The sequence below is a fragment of the Erigeron canadensis genome, chromosome 6 (genome assembly GCF_010389155.1).
Source record: "Erigeron canadensis isolate Cc75 chromosome 6, C_canadensis_v1, whole genome shotgun sequence".
In the NCBI taxonomy this organism is placed as follows: domain Eukaryota; kingdom Viridiplantae; phylum Streptophyta; class Magnoliopsida; order Asterales; family Asteraceae; genus Erigeron; species Erigeron canadensis.
In genome coordinates, this window is record NC_057766.1 from 27,951,945 (window position 1) to 27,966,043 (window position 14,099).

Here is a 14,099-nt window from a genome sequence, read left to right on the forward strand (position 1 = left end):
GCAAGTCAAATATGCTTCTAATGAGCATTTAATTTAAAACGGTAACAAATAGTGCAAGATCTTAGCTACCTAACTGCATAAATCCATGCATTTGTTCGGCAGACACATTTATAACCACAAGTTAATATACAAAGTAGCATTCTTGTAATCTTACGGGGTAGACCATACAAACAAGTATTACGAGTTGGCAACCTCTCGTGCGTAGTTATAAATAATTCTGTATGGTTTAAAGTTAGAACGAATTGAACTTTCAGATGTGTAAATTAATGATTTTACATGAAAGTATAACACCGTATCGAATATACCTATACTATGATTTAAAAGTTGAATTTCTATTTAACTTATATATGCCTCTATCAAGTGGCTAAATACACAATAGGGGTGTTTGGTAGAAGGGAATCATAGAGAATGGAAATGTAATCGAAAATGGAAATACTGAGAAAGAAAATGAGTATTTGGAAAGAGAATTGATTCCGTTGTTTGGTACATATAAAAAATAAAATTTTAAATAATAATACATTTATTACATATAACATATTAAAAAAAGAGAAAAAAATTTTTTTTTTTCATTCTCACTCATTCTCTACAATTTGTGGAGAATGGAATTGATTCCCCTTTCTCCTTTCTCATTCTCTTTCTTTGTCGCAAACAAACAAAGGAAATCTTTCTCATTCTCTTTCTCCCCATTCCATTCCATCATACCAAACACCCCTTAAGCGATTCCAAATACATGCTTTTTTTTTTTTTTTTGAAAAGTAAACTTTTATTCACATGACCCCGGCAAAGCGCCGGCGGTAAATATACAACAAATTATACAATTTTAAAATTACACCAATCTTCCCACGTTATGCTCTTATTCTTTGTACGATTCCTATACCACAAATAGCCGAAAGACTTGATATCTTGAAGGATTCCAGTCACATTGCGGTTGACCTTTTCAAATTTAATCTCGTTCCTCGCTTTCCAAATACTCCAACAACTTATCATTATAATGCCTTTTATAGCTTTCCTTTCCATCTTACTTTTTCCTCTGATCTCATGATATTCCAACAAGTCTTTAATCGAAAAAACGAAAAAAGGGGGGGACTTACACCATTCGCTTATATGCTGCCACACTCTTGCCGCTATAATGCACTCGCATAATAAATGATTTACATCCTCTATACTATCGCCACAGAATACACAATAGGGGTTGTCTAAGTGACAATTCCTGGCCATAAGAGCTTTCGAGGTGGGAATCCGATCCATAGCCGCTCGCCACATGAAAACACTACACTTTTTTGGGACCCATTTGCACCAATCGAAGACATACCTATTGGAGAAGTCTCTATTACAATAATCAGATCCTTCACATTACCAACCGTCATGACTTTATCCTTAGCACCCAACCAAAACCATTTATCCTCCCTATCAGAGACAACCCTCCCATCCAGCAAACTTATTAAATTCGCGAACTCACCCAATTCCTCAGATGTGGATGGGTGTCTTATCCAATTCCAGAGCCCGTTGAATGTCAACTCTTCCTTATTGAACCTATCAACAATACATATTTTCTTCTCCTTTTCCAATTTAAACAACAATGGATATTTAATCATAAGGGGCTCGTCCATTGCCCACGCATCAAATACATGCTAGTAATCAAAAGATATAATACAAAGCATTAATGTCATGACTTTTTAAGAAGGATGGATAAATTCTTTGTATATATATTGGGACCAAGATGGATGGTGATGGTGATGCTGATGCTGATGCTGATGGTGAATGGCGGTGGAAGAGCGCTAGTGTTGCAAATAGATATACAAAATCATTGAATAATACAGTAAAAAAGTGTTCAGAGTAGTATATGTATGACCCAAAAAGAAAACAAAAAACTATGTATAAAAATACATCAAAACCCAATTATTTAATTAAAAATATCTTTCTCCTTTCACTATCTTCGATCCTTACGCCCTCACTCTCCCTCCCTGTCTCCATTCATTACATGCTTTTGCAAGAAATACATATCCTTTTCATTTATTTTTTTTTATAGCATAATTACATAAAATAAAACAAGTATTCGTATTAAAATAAAATAAATACATTAAAACAATAATTTTATCTCATTAAAAATTATCTTACATCATGAATATCATCGTATATCTTATATATATTTGTGCTTTGTGATCTTTGTGAATCAATTTCATTATGATCTAAGGAGTCAAGATTATGTCCTAATTGTTTTACTTTAATACTTATTTTACAATAATCAACTCATTGTATAGTGAATATAATATTTCCTTTCAAATAATACATTTTTATTTATCATAATCATCTATAGCTCACTTTTTTTAGTCTAATCTTTGATTAAATTAAATATCCTTAATAATTTATGCGATATAACTATATAAGCATCCACATTTTTGTTTCAGTTTGTTCTATCAACTTTCAAATATAACATATAACCTTAACACTGATATATATATATATATTTATTATGAAAGGGGAAATGAAGATGGTATTATTATTCAAGTATGATAAAAATTTATTTATATTGTAATTTTTAACAGATTAAAAAAATATCATATGAGTGAGTTTTTATCCGTCTTAATGTGAGATAACACCATTTTCATTTTTCTCTTAAAATAAATAATACATAGTATTTTATTTGAATTGTCTAAATACTTTTAATTGTAATTCATTATTTTTCCGTAATCGTCTTCATTTCTCATTAACAATTTTTTAACAGGTACATAGTTAGATTTTAAGTCATGTACGTATGTACCGAAAACTTTAAGCTATTAATGTTAATATATTTTTGAACATACATATTTTTTTTTGATAATAAATTTGAGCTTGGTAACATTATTTATCTATATGTCCAACTTTAAATATGTTTTTATCAAATAAGTTTGGAACTAATAGGTTGAATCAAGTGATTAGAGTTTTTGACTTTGTAAATGTATGTTAAGGGTTTGATAAGTCTTTTTCTACTTTTGATAATACCTAAAAGTAGTTTTTCTACATTTGGTAGTGGTAAGGTTGTTTGCATCTCAAATTCCCTCATACATCGCCGAAGATGATATTGAGATTCAAAACCCGTAAAAGACGACATTAGAGGTTACTTACTTTATAATGACCATGTTTGACAAAAGTAGATATAACTTTTGATTGTAAATGTAAGTTGTAGTTTTTAAGCGAATTTGTTAGTTTGAAGTTTTATGTTTTAGAGGTGTTTGATATGGGAGATATGACTGCAACTTCAAGAGGTTTTTGTATACTTTATAAAAGTAAAAACTCCATCCAAAATAAAAGCTAGTAACGTTTCATTTTGGAGTTTTCTTTATATATATATATATAGTAAAACTAGTTCATTCAAACAAAAATTTTAAAACAATAAAAGCTTATTGTTTGAATTTGAAAACTAAAACTTCTAAAAAACTCTTGCCAAACATGTCTAATATATTTATTTAAGAACAACAATATTTCAGAGGATATAGATTATGTGACTGTTAGATATTTAAGTTTAGGTATATATATATATATACTTTCACATCTTAATACTTAATTCATAAAACACATGGTGCTTAATCATTTATCCATTAGACCATTCGTAGCCGTTCACTCTTTCACCTACACTTTTTCCTGCCAAATTAACACCACCTTCTCATTTCTTTCATCTTTTATTTTTTCCCTTAACCATTCACCTATCATTTGGTTATCATTTTTATTTATTAAAAACACAATATATTTAATCAATATGTAAAAATGGACCACACATTTTGTCTTTTTAGATAGGTGATCATATTCACCTTCCTCCCTTCACTATACCTCTTAACCATTCATTTTTTTCACCTACGTCATTCACATAACTTTACGAATGGTCTTATACAATAAATATTAAAAAATATTGTTATTGTATGTAAAAGCTATATAGCGAAACTTAGATATCTGATAGCTACTTATTATATTTGTCTAAAATATAAAAATAAGAAAAGAAAAGAAATAAAATAAGTGAAAAAAAAGAAGGGAAGAAGGGAGTGTTCGTACTCTGACAACGACCACTGAAGGATGGTCGCACATGCCTACTGTCATGTCACTCCAAAATCAACGGTTACGATCTCCAGGTACGGTCTTCCCGACGGTCCCAGATCACCCCTCTCTTCTCTTTCTCTTCTCTTCCCACACACACAATTATCTATCTATAATCTTATATAAATCTTATATTAAAAAATAAAATAAAAATCTATACATATACTCTCTCTCTCACTTTTACATCTATCTCTTTCTCTCTCACACACTTCACTTTTCTTCTTTTTTATATTTCAACATTCTCTCTCTCTAGCTACTGCTCCTTCAGGTTTCCTTCGGTCGGCCGGGTCATGAAACCTCTCTCCTTTCTTCCTGAATTTAGGATTTTTCCATTTGCTGAGCTAGGCTAGGGTTTTGCTTTTCCTTTATTATTATTATTTTTTTTAAAATTTAACAGCTGCTGTATAATGCATGTTAATTTTACTTTTAGTTAGAAATAAAATGTTAAGTTAGAAATTTGGGTGATTTTTTTTCGGGGGTGGGGGTGGGAGGGTGGGGGCTTTTCATTATTGGTTACTAGTGGATTAAGGTTTTTCAAAATTATATATATAGTTTTTATATATCTATATATATAAATATATAATAAGCCAAATAGATATATATATAAATATATATATAAAAAATGAAACTTTCAACATCAGGGTTGAGTCAGCAGCAGCAGCAGCAGCCTATTGAAGGTATCTTCTTCAAATCTTTCCTCTTTTTTATATGTTTTTTTTTTTTTTGATACTTTAAAATATATTTTTTTATGTATTTTTTGGTAGCTTTTTTGTTTTTTAATCTGACTTTTTACATGTGTGTGTGTATGTTTCCTTTTCATTTATTCTTTCTTGTTTGTATCCTAGTATTAGCATTCCTATATATACATACATACATAATACATATATTGATATATATTATCTGTATATTTCATTCTTGATTAATTAGTGTTTTATAAGTTCTGACATTTGTATATGTATGATCTTATTGCTGGTTTTATTTATACTTTGTTTGTTTTGTAATAAATATATGAAAGGAGAAAAGAAATGCTTGAATTCGGAGCTATGGCATGCGTGTGCCGGTCCACTTGTGTCGTTACCGATGGTTGGAAGTCGAGTTGTGTACTTCCCCCAGGGTCATAGTGAGCAGGTTTTCAACAATTTGTTATTATGTTTGTTTTAATTTATATGTATGCATTGTCAGTAACTATTAAGTGATGTGAATTGAAACTGGAAGCCAGGTTGCTGCCACTACTAATAAAGAAGTTGATGCCCATATACCTAATTATCCAAGTTTGCCTCCCCAGTTGATCTGCCAACTTCACAATGTTACAATGCATGTGGGTTCTATTCGTTTAACGCCTAATAGTTATTTAATTGATTAATGTTAGTGTAAAATTTTGGTTTATTTACTCATACGAAAGGTTGCCCAATTGTGCAATTTCAGGCAGATGTTGAAACTGATGAAGTGTATGCCCAAATGACATTGCAGCCCTTGACCCCGGTAATCTTTGTGTTCAAAGTTTTAATCTTTTGCTGGCCGTAAAAAAAAGTTCCGATTTTTATCATGTTAATACTTGATAGGCTTTAGACAGTCTTTGTTAATTATGATTTGTATTATTTGCATGTGATTTCTTCTCAGCAAGAACAAAAGGATACTTTTCTTCCTGTTGAATTGGGTACTTCTAGCAGACAACCAACTAATTATTTTTGCAAGACGTTGACAGCAAGTGACACGAGTACCCATGGAGGATTCTCTGTTCCTCGCCGTGCGGCCGAAAAAGTCTTCCCTCCACTGGTACTTGCATCTTTTACTTGTGCTTTTACTAATAGAATTAGATGGTGACATTTTATATCGGGTCTACAGGATTTCTCACAGCAGCCACCTGCACAAGAACTTATTGCACGGGATCTCCATGATGTGGAATGGAAGTTCAGGCATATATTTCGCGGTATCCTCATTTTTATCATCCCACCTCTGATACTATTATCCATTGTTGGGATTATATACGACTAAGTTTATTGTAGGGAAGATAAAAATTCATGTGATATAAACTTAATAGGATGGATTGCACCATTGGTGATGGAGACTTAAAAGCAAAATAACTATATTGCCACTTAATTTTTTACTTCAAGAGAGACAATGCACATTGTAAAGTAGGTTTGTGTAACTTTTGTTCTTGATAATTAGAATGGGTACAAGTACAAGTGAGTAAGGAGCGACTTTTGGCAAAATGATACGTTACAAATCCATTAATATCCATGTTATCTGATTCTTTATTTTACATATTTTGCTCTTCAAATGCAGGGCAGCCCAAACGTCATCTTCTTACCACAGGGTGGAGTGTGTTTGTTAGCGCGAAGAGACTTGTTGCTGGCGATTCTGTGCTTTTTATCTGGTATATATACGATCAATGTTACATTTTGGCCTGAATTTTCCGCATATGACTGTATATATAAAGTCCATGTAGCTATGTTGCTTAATTGCCTTATATATTTTTACAAACTAGGAATGAAAAGAATCAGCTCCTTTTGGGGATCCGTCGTGCGACTCGACCACAAACTGTAATGCCATCATCTGTTTTATCAAGCGATAGCATGCACATTGGACTCCTTGCTGCAGCTGCTCATGCTGCTGCTACAAATAGTTGTTTCACAATATTCTATAATCCAAGGTGCCTAACAGATGATAAGCCATGTGAACTCTTTTGTGTTTATCATATCTTCTCATTTATGTGCCAAATGTATCCAGGGCAAGTCCATGTGAATTTGTTATACCACTTTCAAAATATGTAAAAGCTGTGTATCATACACGTGTTTCTGTTGGGATGCGCTTCCGTATGCTCTTTGAAACCGAAGAATCCAGTGTTCGTAGGTAATATTAAGATTCCTTTTATTCTTTGTTCATTTGATGGAAGCAACATTAGCAATATATTGTTCTTCTCTTAATGGTAATATTAGAGAAGGTGCAATACTAAGTATCAGTTATTTCCTTGTGATTTGCTATATCTAACGCAAGGATTTTTACCGTTGTCTAGATACATGGGTACAATTACGGGGATTGGTGATCTGGATCCTGTTCGCTGGCCCAATTCTCATTGGCGATCTGTCAAGGTAAAGCAATGGTTTCGAAAATATAATTGCCATGTGTATATGATGTTGGATGTATGGATTTGTAGATTATCACTTAGTATATGTATAGATATAACATATTTATTCTTGCAACAAATTTAAAACGAACATCATGTAGGTACGGACTATCTTAGTACCTTACAGGTAGTTTACTAGTTGATATGAGTAGTTGAACATTAGCACCATTCTATACTTCAGAAACCTTTGAAAGCTGGATAACTTTGGTACTAGTGATACTTTTGAGATAGTTCACAGAATCACAGCGGTCATAGTTTTATAGTTGTATATTCCAATTAAGATTTCAATTTGGTGCTTTTGAACTTTATAAATTGACTTACACGTAATTAAAACTTGAACGAATATAGTATTTCCTTATGGAGTTAATCAAGTTTTTGGTATGCACTTATATTCTGGGGTCTTGACTTGCATTCAAATAGAAACATGAAGATATTTATGTCTTGCGGGACGAGAGATGCTTTGTCATTTCATCTTTTTTTCCCTAAATCTGTTATTTAAGTACGGAGTTTTTAGATAGTGTTGATTCTATAGTCTTAACATATGGAAGATTCTTAATGGGTCAATTGTTCTGTGTTTCTTTTAGACTAATTTATTGGGTATATATAGGTCACCTTACATATCTCAGAATTTTATGTCTACCAAGTTGTCTGATTGCATCAGTAGGTCGAAAACTTTTAGGACTACAGTTTTCCTTTGTGTTTATTAACAATGACTAGATAAGTTATCTGAATGTTGATTAATCAATTTGTACAATCTGTGCTGAATTCATTGTACAGGTTCTCTATTTTATTGCTTTAGCCTCTATTCTTTTAGCATGGTCTCACTAAGTGTAGTTTCCTCAAAAAATTGGTGATCATCCATTTAGGGTTTGATTTGTTGAAGCTGTTTTGGATGTTTTTTTATTGCTTTGACTTGGCTCATCTCTTCACAAGTGTAACCAGCTCTGTTTAGTTATCTCTAAATAATCAATTTACACAATTTGAGGATGGGTTTATTTCAGCCCTTTTAAAGTTACATATATATTCAATATCATTATCACAAGCAATGCAAAATCACAAAAGTTGATAAGTGATGCTATATGTTAGTCACGTTAAGATTTTTTTTTATAATTCTTCATATTTTAGTTGTTTAGCTGTCACCTTGGTGCATCTTTTTCTTGGTAAAGGAAGTTTGAAGAATAGATGATTGTATACTTTATACATATAACACTCTACACACTCATACTTACAACATATCTATTCATTTATACAAGCATAGATGCTGATATATAATTATGGGTACGGGTAAAAGTTGTACATGCATTTTATATTTACCACATTCACATATTTTAATCTTTTCAATATCTTTTTGGTAGGTCGGTTGGGATGAATCAACTGCTGGTGAGAGGCAGCCCCGCGTGTCGTTATGGGAAATTGAACCGTTAACAACATTTCCCATGTATCCATCACTCTTTCCCCTTCGTCTGAAAAGGCCTTGGTATCCTGGAGCTTCTTCTTTTCAGGGTATAACTATTGGATGCATCATTACTAGTCCTAAAACTATGTTAGAGCGGTTCTGAACTTTGATACTAAAATAATATCTGGATTTAATTGTGTTAATTCTCCTACTTGGACATTTGTTCAAATTTGAACTTTCTTTCTTGATGCATTTGTTTGCATAGATGGCAGAGACGATGCAGTCAATGGGATGGCATGGATGAGAGGTGAAACCGGGGAGCAAGGACTCCATTCTCTTAATTTTCAATCTGTTGGGATGTTCCCATGGATGCAACAGCGGGTCGATCCATCCTTCCTTCAAAATAATCTTAATCAGCAGTACCAAGCTGCATTGGCTGCGGGTTTACAGAATTTAGGGAGCGGAGATGCTTTGAAACAACAATTGATGCAGTTTCAGCAACAGCAGTCTGTCCCATTCTCTCAGCAGCATTCAGTTTCAGGCACCTCTAACCCGCTTTTCCAACATCCTCAGCAACAAGCAATTCAGCAGCTCATACCTCAGCAATTTATGCATGGTCAAACCCAGATTCCACAGCAAGTCAACAATCACCCTGAGGAACCACAACAGCAGCAAGTCAATAGTCAACGGCCACCAAATTCGTTTCCTGAATCTTATCTGATCCAACAAGAACAACTTCAAACAAGGCCACAGTCTAATGTCCCGTCTCACTCATTTCAGAAAACCGAGTTCATGGACCCGAATGCCAAATTCAACTCCAACATTACCCCTTCAGCCATGCAGAATATGTTGGGTTCTCTAAACTCTGAAGGAAGTAGCAACCTTTTGAGTTTTTCAAGAACAAGCCAGCCCACACTTACTGAACAGCAATCGAACCAGCAATCCTGGGTGTCGAGGTTTGCTCAATCACAACCCAATGTGTCTTCGGGTACACCATCGGTTTTACCATATCCTGAGAAAAACACTGGCGTGGAGCAGGAGACTTCAAGCTTGGATGCACAAAATCAGGGTTTATTTGGTGGAACCAGTATCGATTCATCTGGGCTTCTACTTCCTGCTTCTGTTTCAAACATTGGTACTTCATCATCTGAAACTGACCTTACCACCATGCCTTCAGGGGCTTCTGGGTTTCAGAATTCTCCATACTTTAGCTACATGCAGGACTCTTCTGAGTTATTGCCCACTACAGGACAAATTGGCCCACCGAACCCTAATCGTACATTTGTCAAGGTGCAAGGACTGAAATGGTTATCGTGTACTGTTGAAGCTTCTTTTAGAATGTGTATTAATGTTAGTTGTATTTTGGTGTCTGTGCAGGTTTATAAATCAGGTTCGGTGGGGAGATCTTTAGACATCACCCGGTTCAACAGCTACCCAGAGCTGCGAGAAGAACTGGGTCAGATGTTTAATATTGATGGGTTGCTTGACGACCCTCAAAGATCAGGCTGGCAGCTTGTATTCGTTGACAGGGAGAATGAGATGCTTCTCCTTGGAGACGGACCTTGGGAGTACGTCAAAGTTACCTATGTTTCCTCTGTTATTGTAATTTTCTTTCAAATGAACTTGACAGTGTATACATCATGTGCAGGGCATTTGTAAATAGTGTCTGGTATATCAAGATACTTTCTCCTGAGGATGTGCAGAAACTTGGGAAACAAGAGTTAGAAACTTTCAGCCAAACCTCGAGTGAAAGGATGAATAGTGTTGGAAATGATGTTAGAGACCTCTCTGGTCTTCCTCCATCCATGGGTTCACTTGGTTTTTGATAAAAGAAAGATGTTTTCAATCTGCAACTCTGTGAGACCAAGTAACTGAGTTTCTATCAGCATGTGGCGTTTTGCTGCTGCTTTTGGTCTCCATTGACCAGTCTCTATGTTGTGCTACTTCGTATCGTATATGAGTTATCTATGATCACATTTGCTAGGTCTTTTAGTTGTATCCTGGTAATTTAGTAAATGATAGACAAGATTTTGATTGGATACTTAGAACAAATACTTAGCAAGAAGTTGTTAACTATTGTGGAAATGTATGATCTGTTGTTGTCTATTCGTCTATATATACCATGAATTACCTGGTAACTTACTTGGTATATTTATGCTTAGGTGTAAAATGTTTTATATGCTCGATGTAAACTGTTGGTGCAAGTTTTCTTTTGAAAGAACTGATCGCAAAGTAGCAGATATATGGAAGGAACGAAGTTATTGTGGATTACGAGTTTTGAACTTGCGTGTGTTTGTGTAATTAATTGTGACAAACACTGGTGAAAGCTAGTGGGCAATGGGCATGAGTGAATCAGTGTGTCAACCAATGAAACTGAAGATATGGAATATAAACTTCGGTTTAATTTTCAAAATCAACTAGTAAGCCAGCACAGATTCACAGCTTTTTTTGATCTTTCATTGTCCTCGTATGAATTGTTGGCCATGATCTGAAACTGATTCGTAATATTGGGCAAGTTCAGAGGCCACATTTAAACTTAATGCGTCATTTATATCCGAGCAATGATTTATAGGCCTAAAATACATGAGTCTAAACATTATTAACTAACTTTACATTAATTTATTAGGCTTCAGGCCCGTCCATTAGACGGATAGTGTCAAAATATATAAATTTAAGTTTTTAAAAAATATTGAAATATGTTAAATAAAAACTAAATAAAATTCAAGGACAAATTAAAGAACGAAACATATGAAGATTAACTCTATATCAATATCAATTACTTTTTTTTCAACTTTTTTTTTTATTGACAAATTCATTACTTTTGTTTATTATTTTTTAATAATTCGTTAAATATAAAATTTGTAGTTTGAAGAAAGAAAGAAAGTTGTCAGATGATGAAAAAAGTGAAGAAAAACAGTTGGTTCTTTCGATCTCCTGAAGTTGTAACCAAATACAAATTTTTACCCCTTTTTCTTAGGCTATATATTTATATGTGTGTCTAAAAAAATAAAGGAAAATGATAATGACAGCTTTAAGGGTTGTCACTAACAACATGTTACATGCTTAAAAACTTGTACATTATATATTAAAAACCGCCCCTGATTTTTCAAACAGCAAGGTACAAATTTTAATGCACCCAATTAGTTTTTACTGACAACCCTAAGGGCTGTCACTAACAAAACCCAAAAATAAAAGAAGCCCAAAAACAAATATGCATGTTTAGAAACAAAAAACTAAAAACAAATATACATATATAGTAGAAACTTTTAAAAAATTATAAAAAAAACATACTAATTCATCAACAAAGACCATCTCGAATGTTTTAATTTTCTTTGGGTTGTTACAATCCGAAACAGTCCATACATGCACATCACGGAGTCGTAGATGATGATTATCATGTGTTGGGTTAAGATATTCAAGATGAACTAACGTAGTCTTATTTTTTGTAGTTGAATAAGAAGCCATAATAAACCGATAATGGACAACAAACTAAATTAAAAGACATAAATAAATAATAACATAATAATTGCTTACAATTAAAGTTGTAAGATATTATGGACAACTATACCAATATATCCATTTTTAAATCTTTAATGAAATTATAATCCTAAAATTGATCGTGGTTTCATGTGTAATCTCATACAAATGTACCCCCAACCTCTTCTTTTAGTTATATTATAGATAAATTACATCTTTTTCTTATTTCGTATTTATACCTTCGATCTTGTTATATGTCTTCCACATTTTTAATCAATATTGTATTAGATAGATATAACAATTTGATAATCTTCATATTTGTTATTATCAACTTATACTTACACATTTCCTATTTTAAAATATCATTTTTCTTTTTATAAGTTTTAACAAACTAAATATTAACAAGCTGAAAACTGCATAATAAAAACTAGTGTAACTCTTACTTTTACCGACTCATAGTATATTCAGACAAATTAAAAGTTCTTATCACTGTTGCATTGTACGTTTATTGTGTTAGTCTAATTGTTATGAAAATAAGCCATATATAACAATATACTCTATTCTGTTTTTGTTGTTGTCTAACCGGACAAACAACCTCTTCAATGCGACTAGTCTCAAAATGGTTCCTGCGTACAGTGGCGCTTTCAGGAAAAAATATCAGAGGGAGCAAAATTAAAAAATTAGTGAAATATAAATTTAAAATGGGGCAAAATGATAAAAAAAACATATAAATTTTTTTTTAAAGTTCATAAAAAATTTAAAAATACATAACAAAATTTAAATTTTGACGGGGTATTAACCCCCTTCCCCCCTTTGGGCACGCCACTGCCTGCCTGGTGTGTGGCATAAGCCACTTATTTTTCAAACATCTTTCATCCAACCGAGCCAAAAGCTGCTAGGCATGTAACTAAATAATTACGAAAAATCCACAATCTTCTTTCGGTAGTGTTTAACTGTTTGGCTCAAGAGAATGAGAATGGACACTCCTTTTACATTTTCACAAAACCACTAATTACAACCGGATTACAAGAATGGACACTCCTTTTAATACTCATTAACATTTTCACAAGTCAGTCTCATCGGAGTAGATACAATAATAGAAGTCTCCTTGTCATAATTGTATCTCCAAAGACATACTTACATGAACGGATTAAGACTTTCAATCGACTCTCAATGGATCTCACTTCTTTCTCTCTGCAGTTACTCACTTAGTCATTGTTTTGAAAATCATATTATATAGATAAAGATGTTTACAAGGCAGCACAAGAGGCTGTATATAAGTCAAAAAAGATTTTTAAAAAAAAAATGAAGAAGAGAAACCTGAAGAATGCATTTACTAATTAAGTATACAGTTATACATTATACAAATTTTGTTTTTAATTTAAAACTTCTAACAACCATATATGAGTTCTAGTCATTAGATAGATGAAATCGCTAATAAAGATCTTCGATTAATAAATTAAATCCATGTAAACTTTCTGAGCAAAGAGTAAATAAAAATAAATGAAAAAAATTAAGTGTGGCTGCTGGGATTCGAGCCCAGGTCTCCACGGCCACAACGTGGAATTCTTACCACTAAACTACAGCCACTTTGTTATTCTTAACTTAATTTTGTAGTTATAAATATAAACGTAGCTTAACTTTAGGAAAGTTAGTTGGGGTTTTTGGAAAGTGGTAGCCAGTTTCACGAAACAATGAATCTTAAATTCAAATGCAGTATGGATTTTGATACTTTTAGATAAAAGGTTTTGCTAGTGATAATTTTTAGGTTAACAAGTAATTAAGTACATAAAAATTTATATTGTGTGGTTAAGAAATTTAAGACTTCCTATATGTGACTTTAAGTGATTGTACTCGATATACAATTACTAGAAAGTAGAAACACATTCTAGTAACGCATTAGACTACTGGGCATGACCATACACCTTAAATCAGGTTTTTTACATATGAAGTATTAATAAGATATTAACGATATTCATATGCATTATCACTATCAAAATCATTGCTAAAAAAAATTATAGATTTTTGAGC

The 14,099-nt window shown here is 32.8% G+C and overlaps 1 protein-coding gene and 1 non-coding gene across 2 annotated transcripts; one reads left to right on the forward strand and one right to left on the reverse strand.

Annotated features, from left to right (window-relative positions):
* The first annotated feature begins 4,690 nt into the window (after positions 1 to 4,690).
* Positions 4,691 to 10,746, forward strand: LOC122602812 (auxin response factor 8-like). The gene is made up of 14 exons (XM_043775410.1): positions 4,691 to 4,745; positions 5,084 to 5,196; positions 5,288 to 5,386; positions 5,494 to 5,550; positions 5,689 to 5,844; positions 5,914 to 5,998; positions 6,355 to 6,445; positions 6,557 to 6,721; positions 6,799 to 6,921; positions 7,085 to 7,160; positions 8,551 to 8,698; positions 8,857 to 9,881; positions 9,969 to 10,159; positions 10,240 to 10,746. The coding sequence occupies exons 1-14, from the start codon at positions 4,691 to 4,693 to the stop codon at positions 10,415 to 10,417; spliced, it is 2,562 nt and encodes an 853-aa protein (XP_043631345.1). The 3' UTR covers positions 10,418 to 10,746.
* Positions 10,747 to 13,586: 2,840 nt separating this feature from the next.
* TRNAH-GUG lies at positions 13,587 to 13,658 on the reverse strand. Its single transcript has one exon. It is a non-coding gene; the product is annotated as a tRNA-His (tRNA).
* Between the last annotated feature and the right edge of the window lie 441 nt (positions 13,659 to 14,099).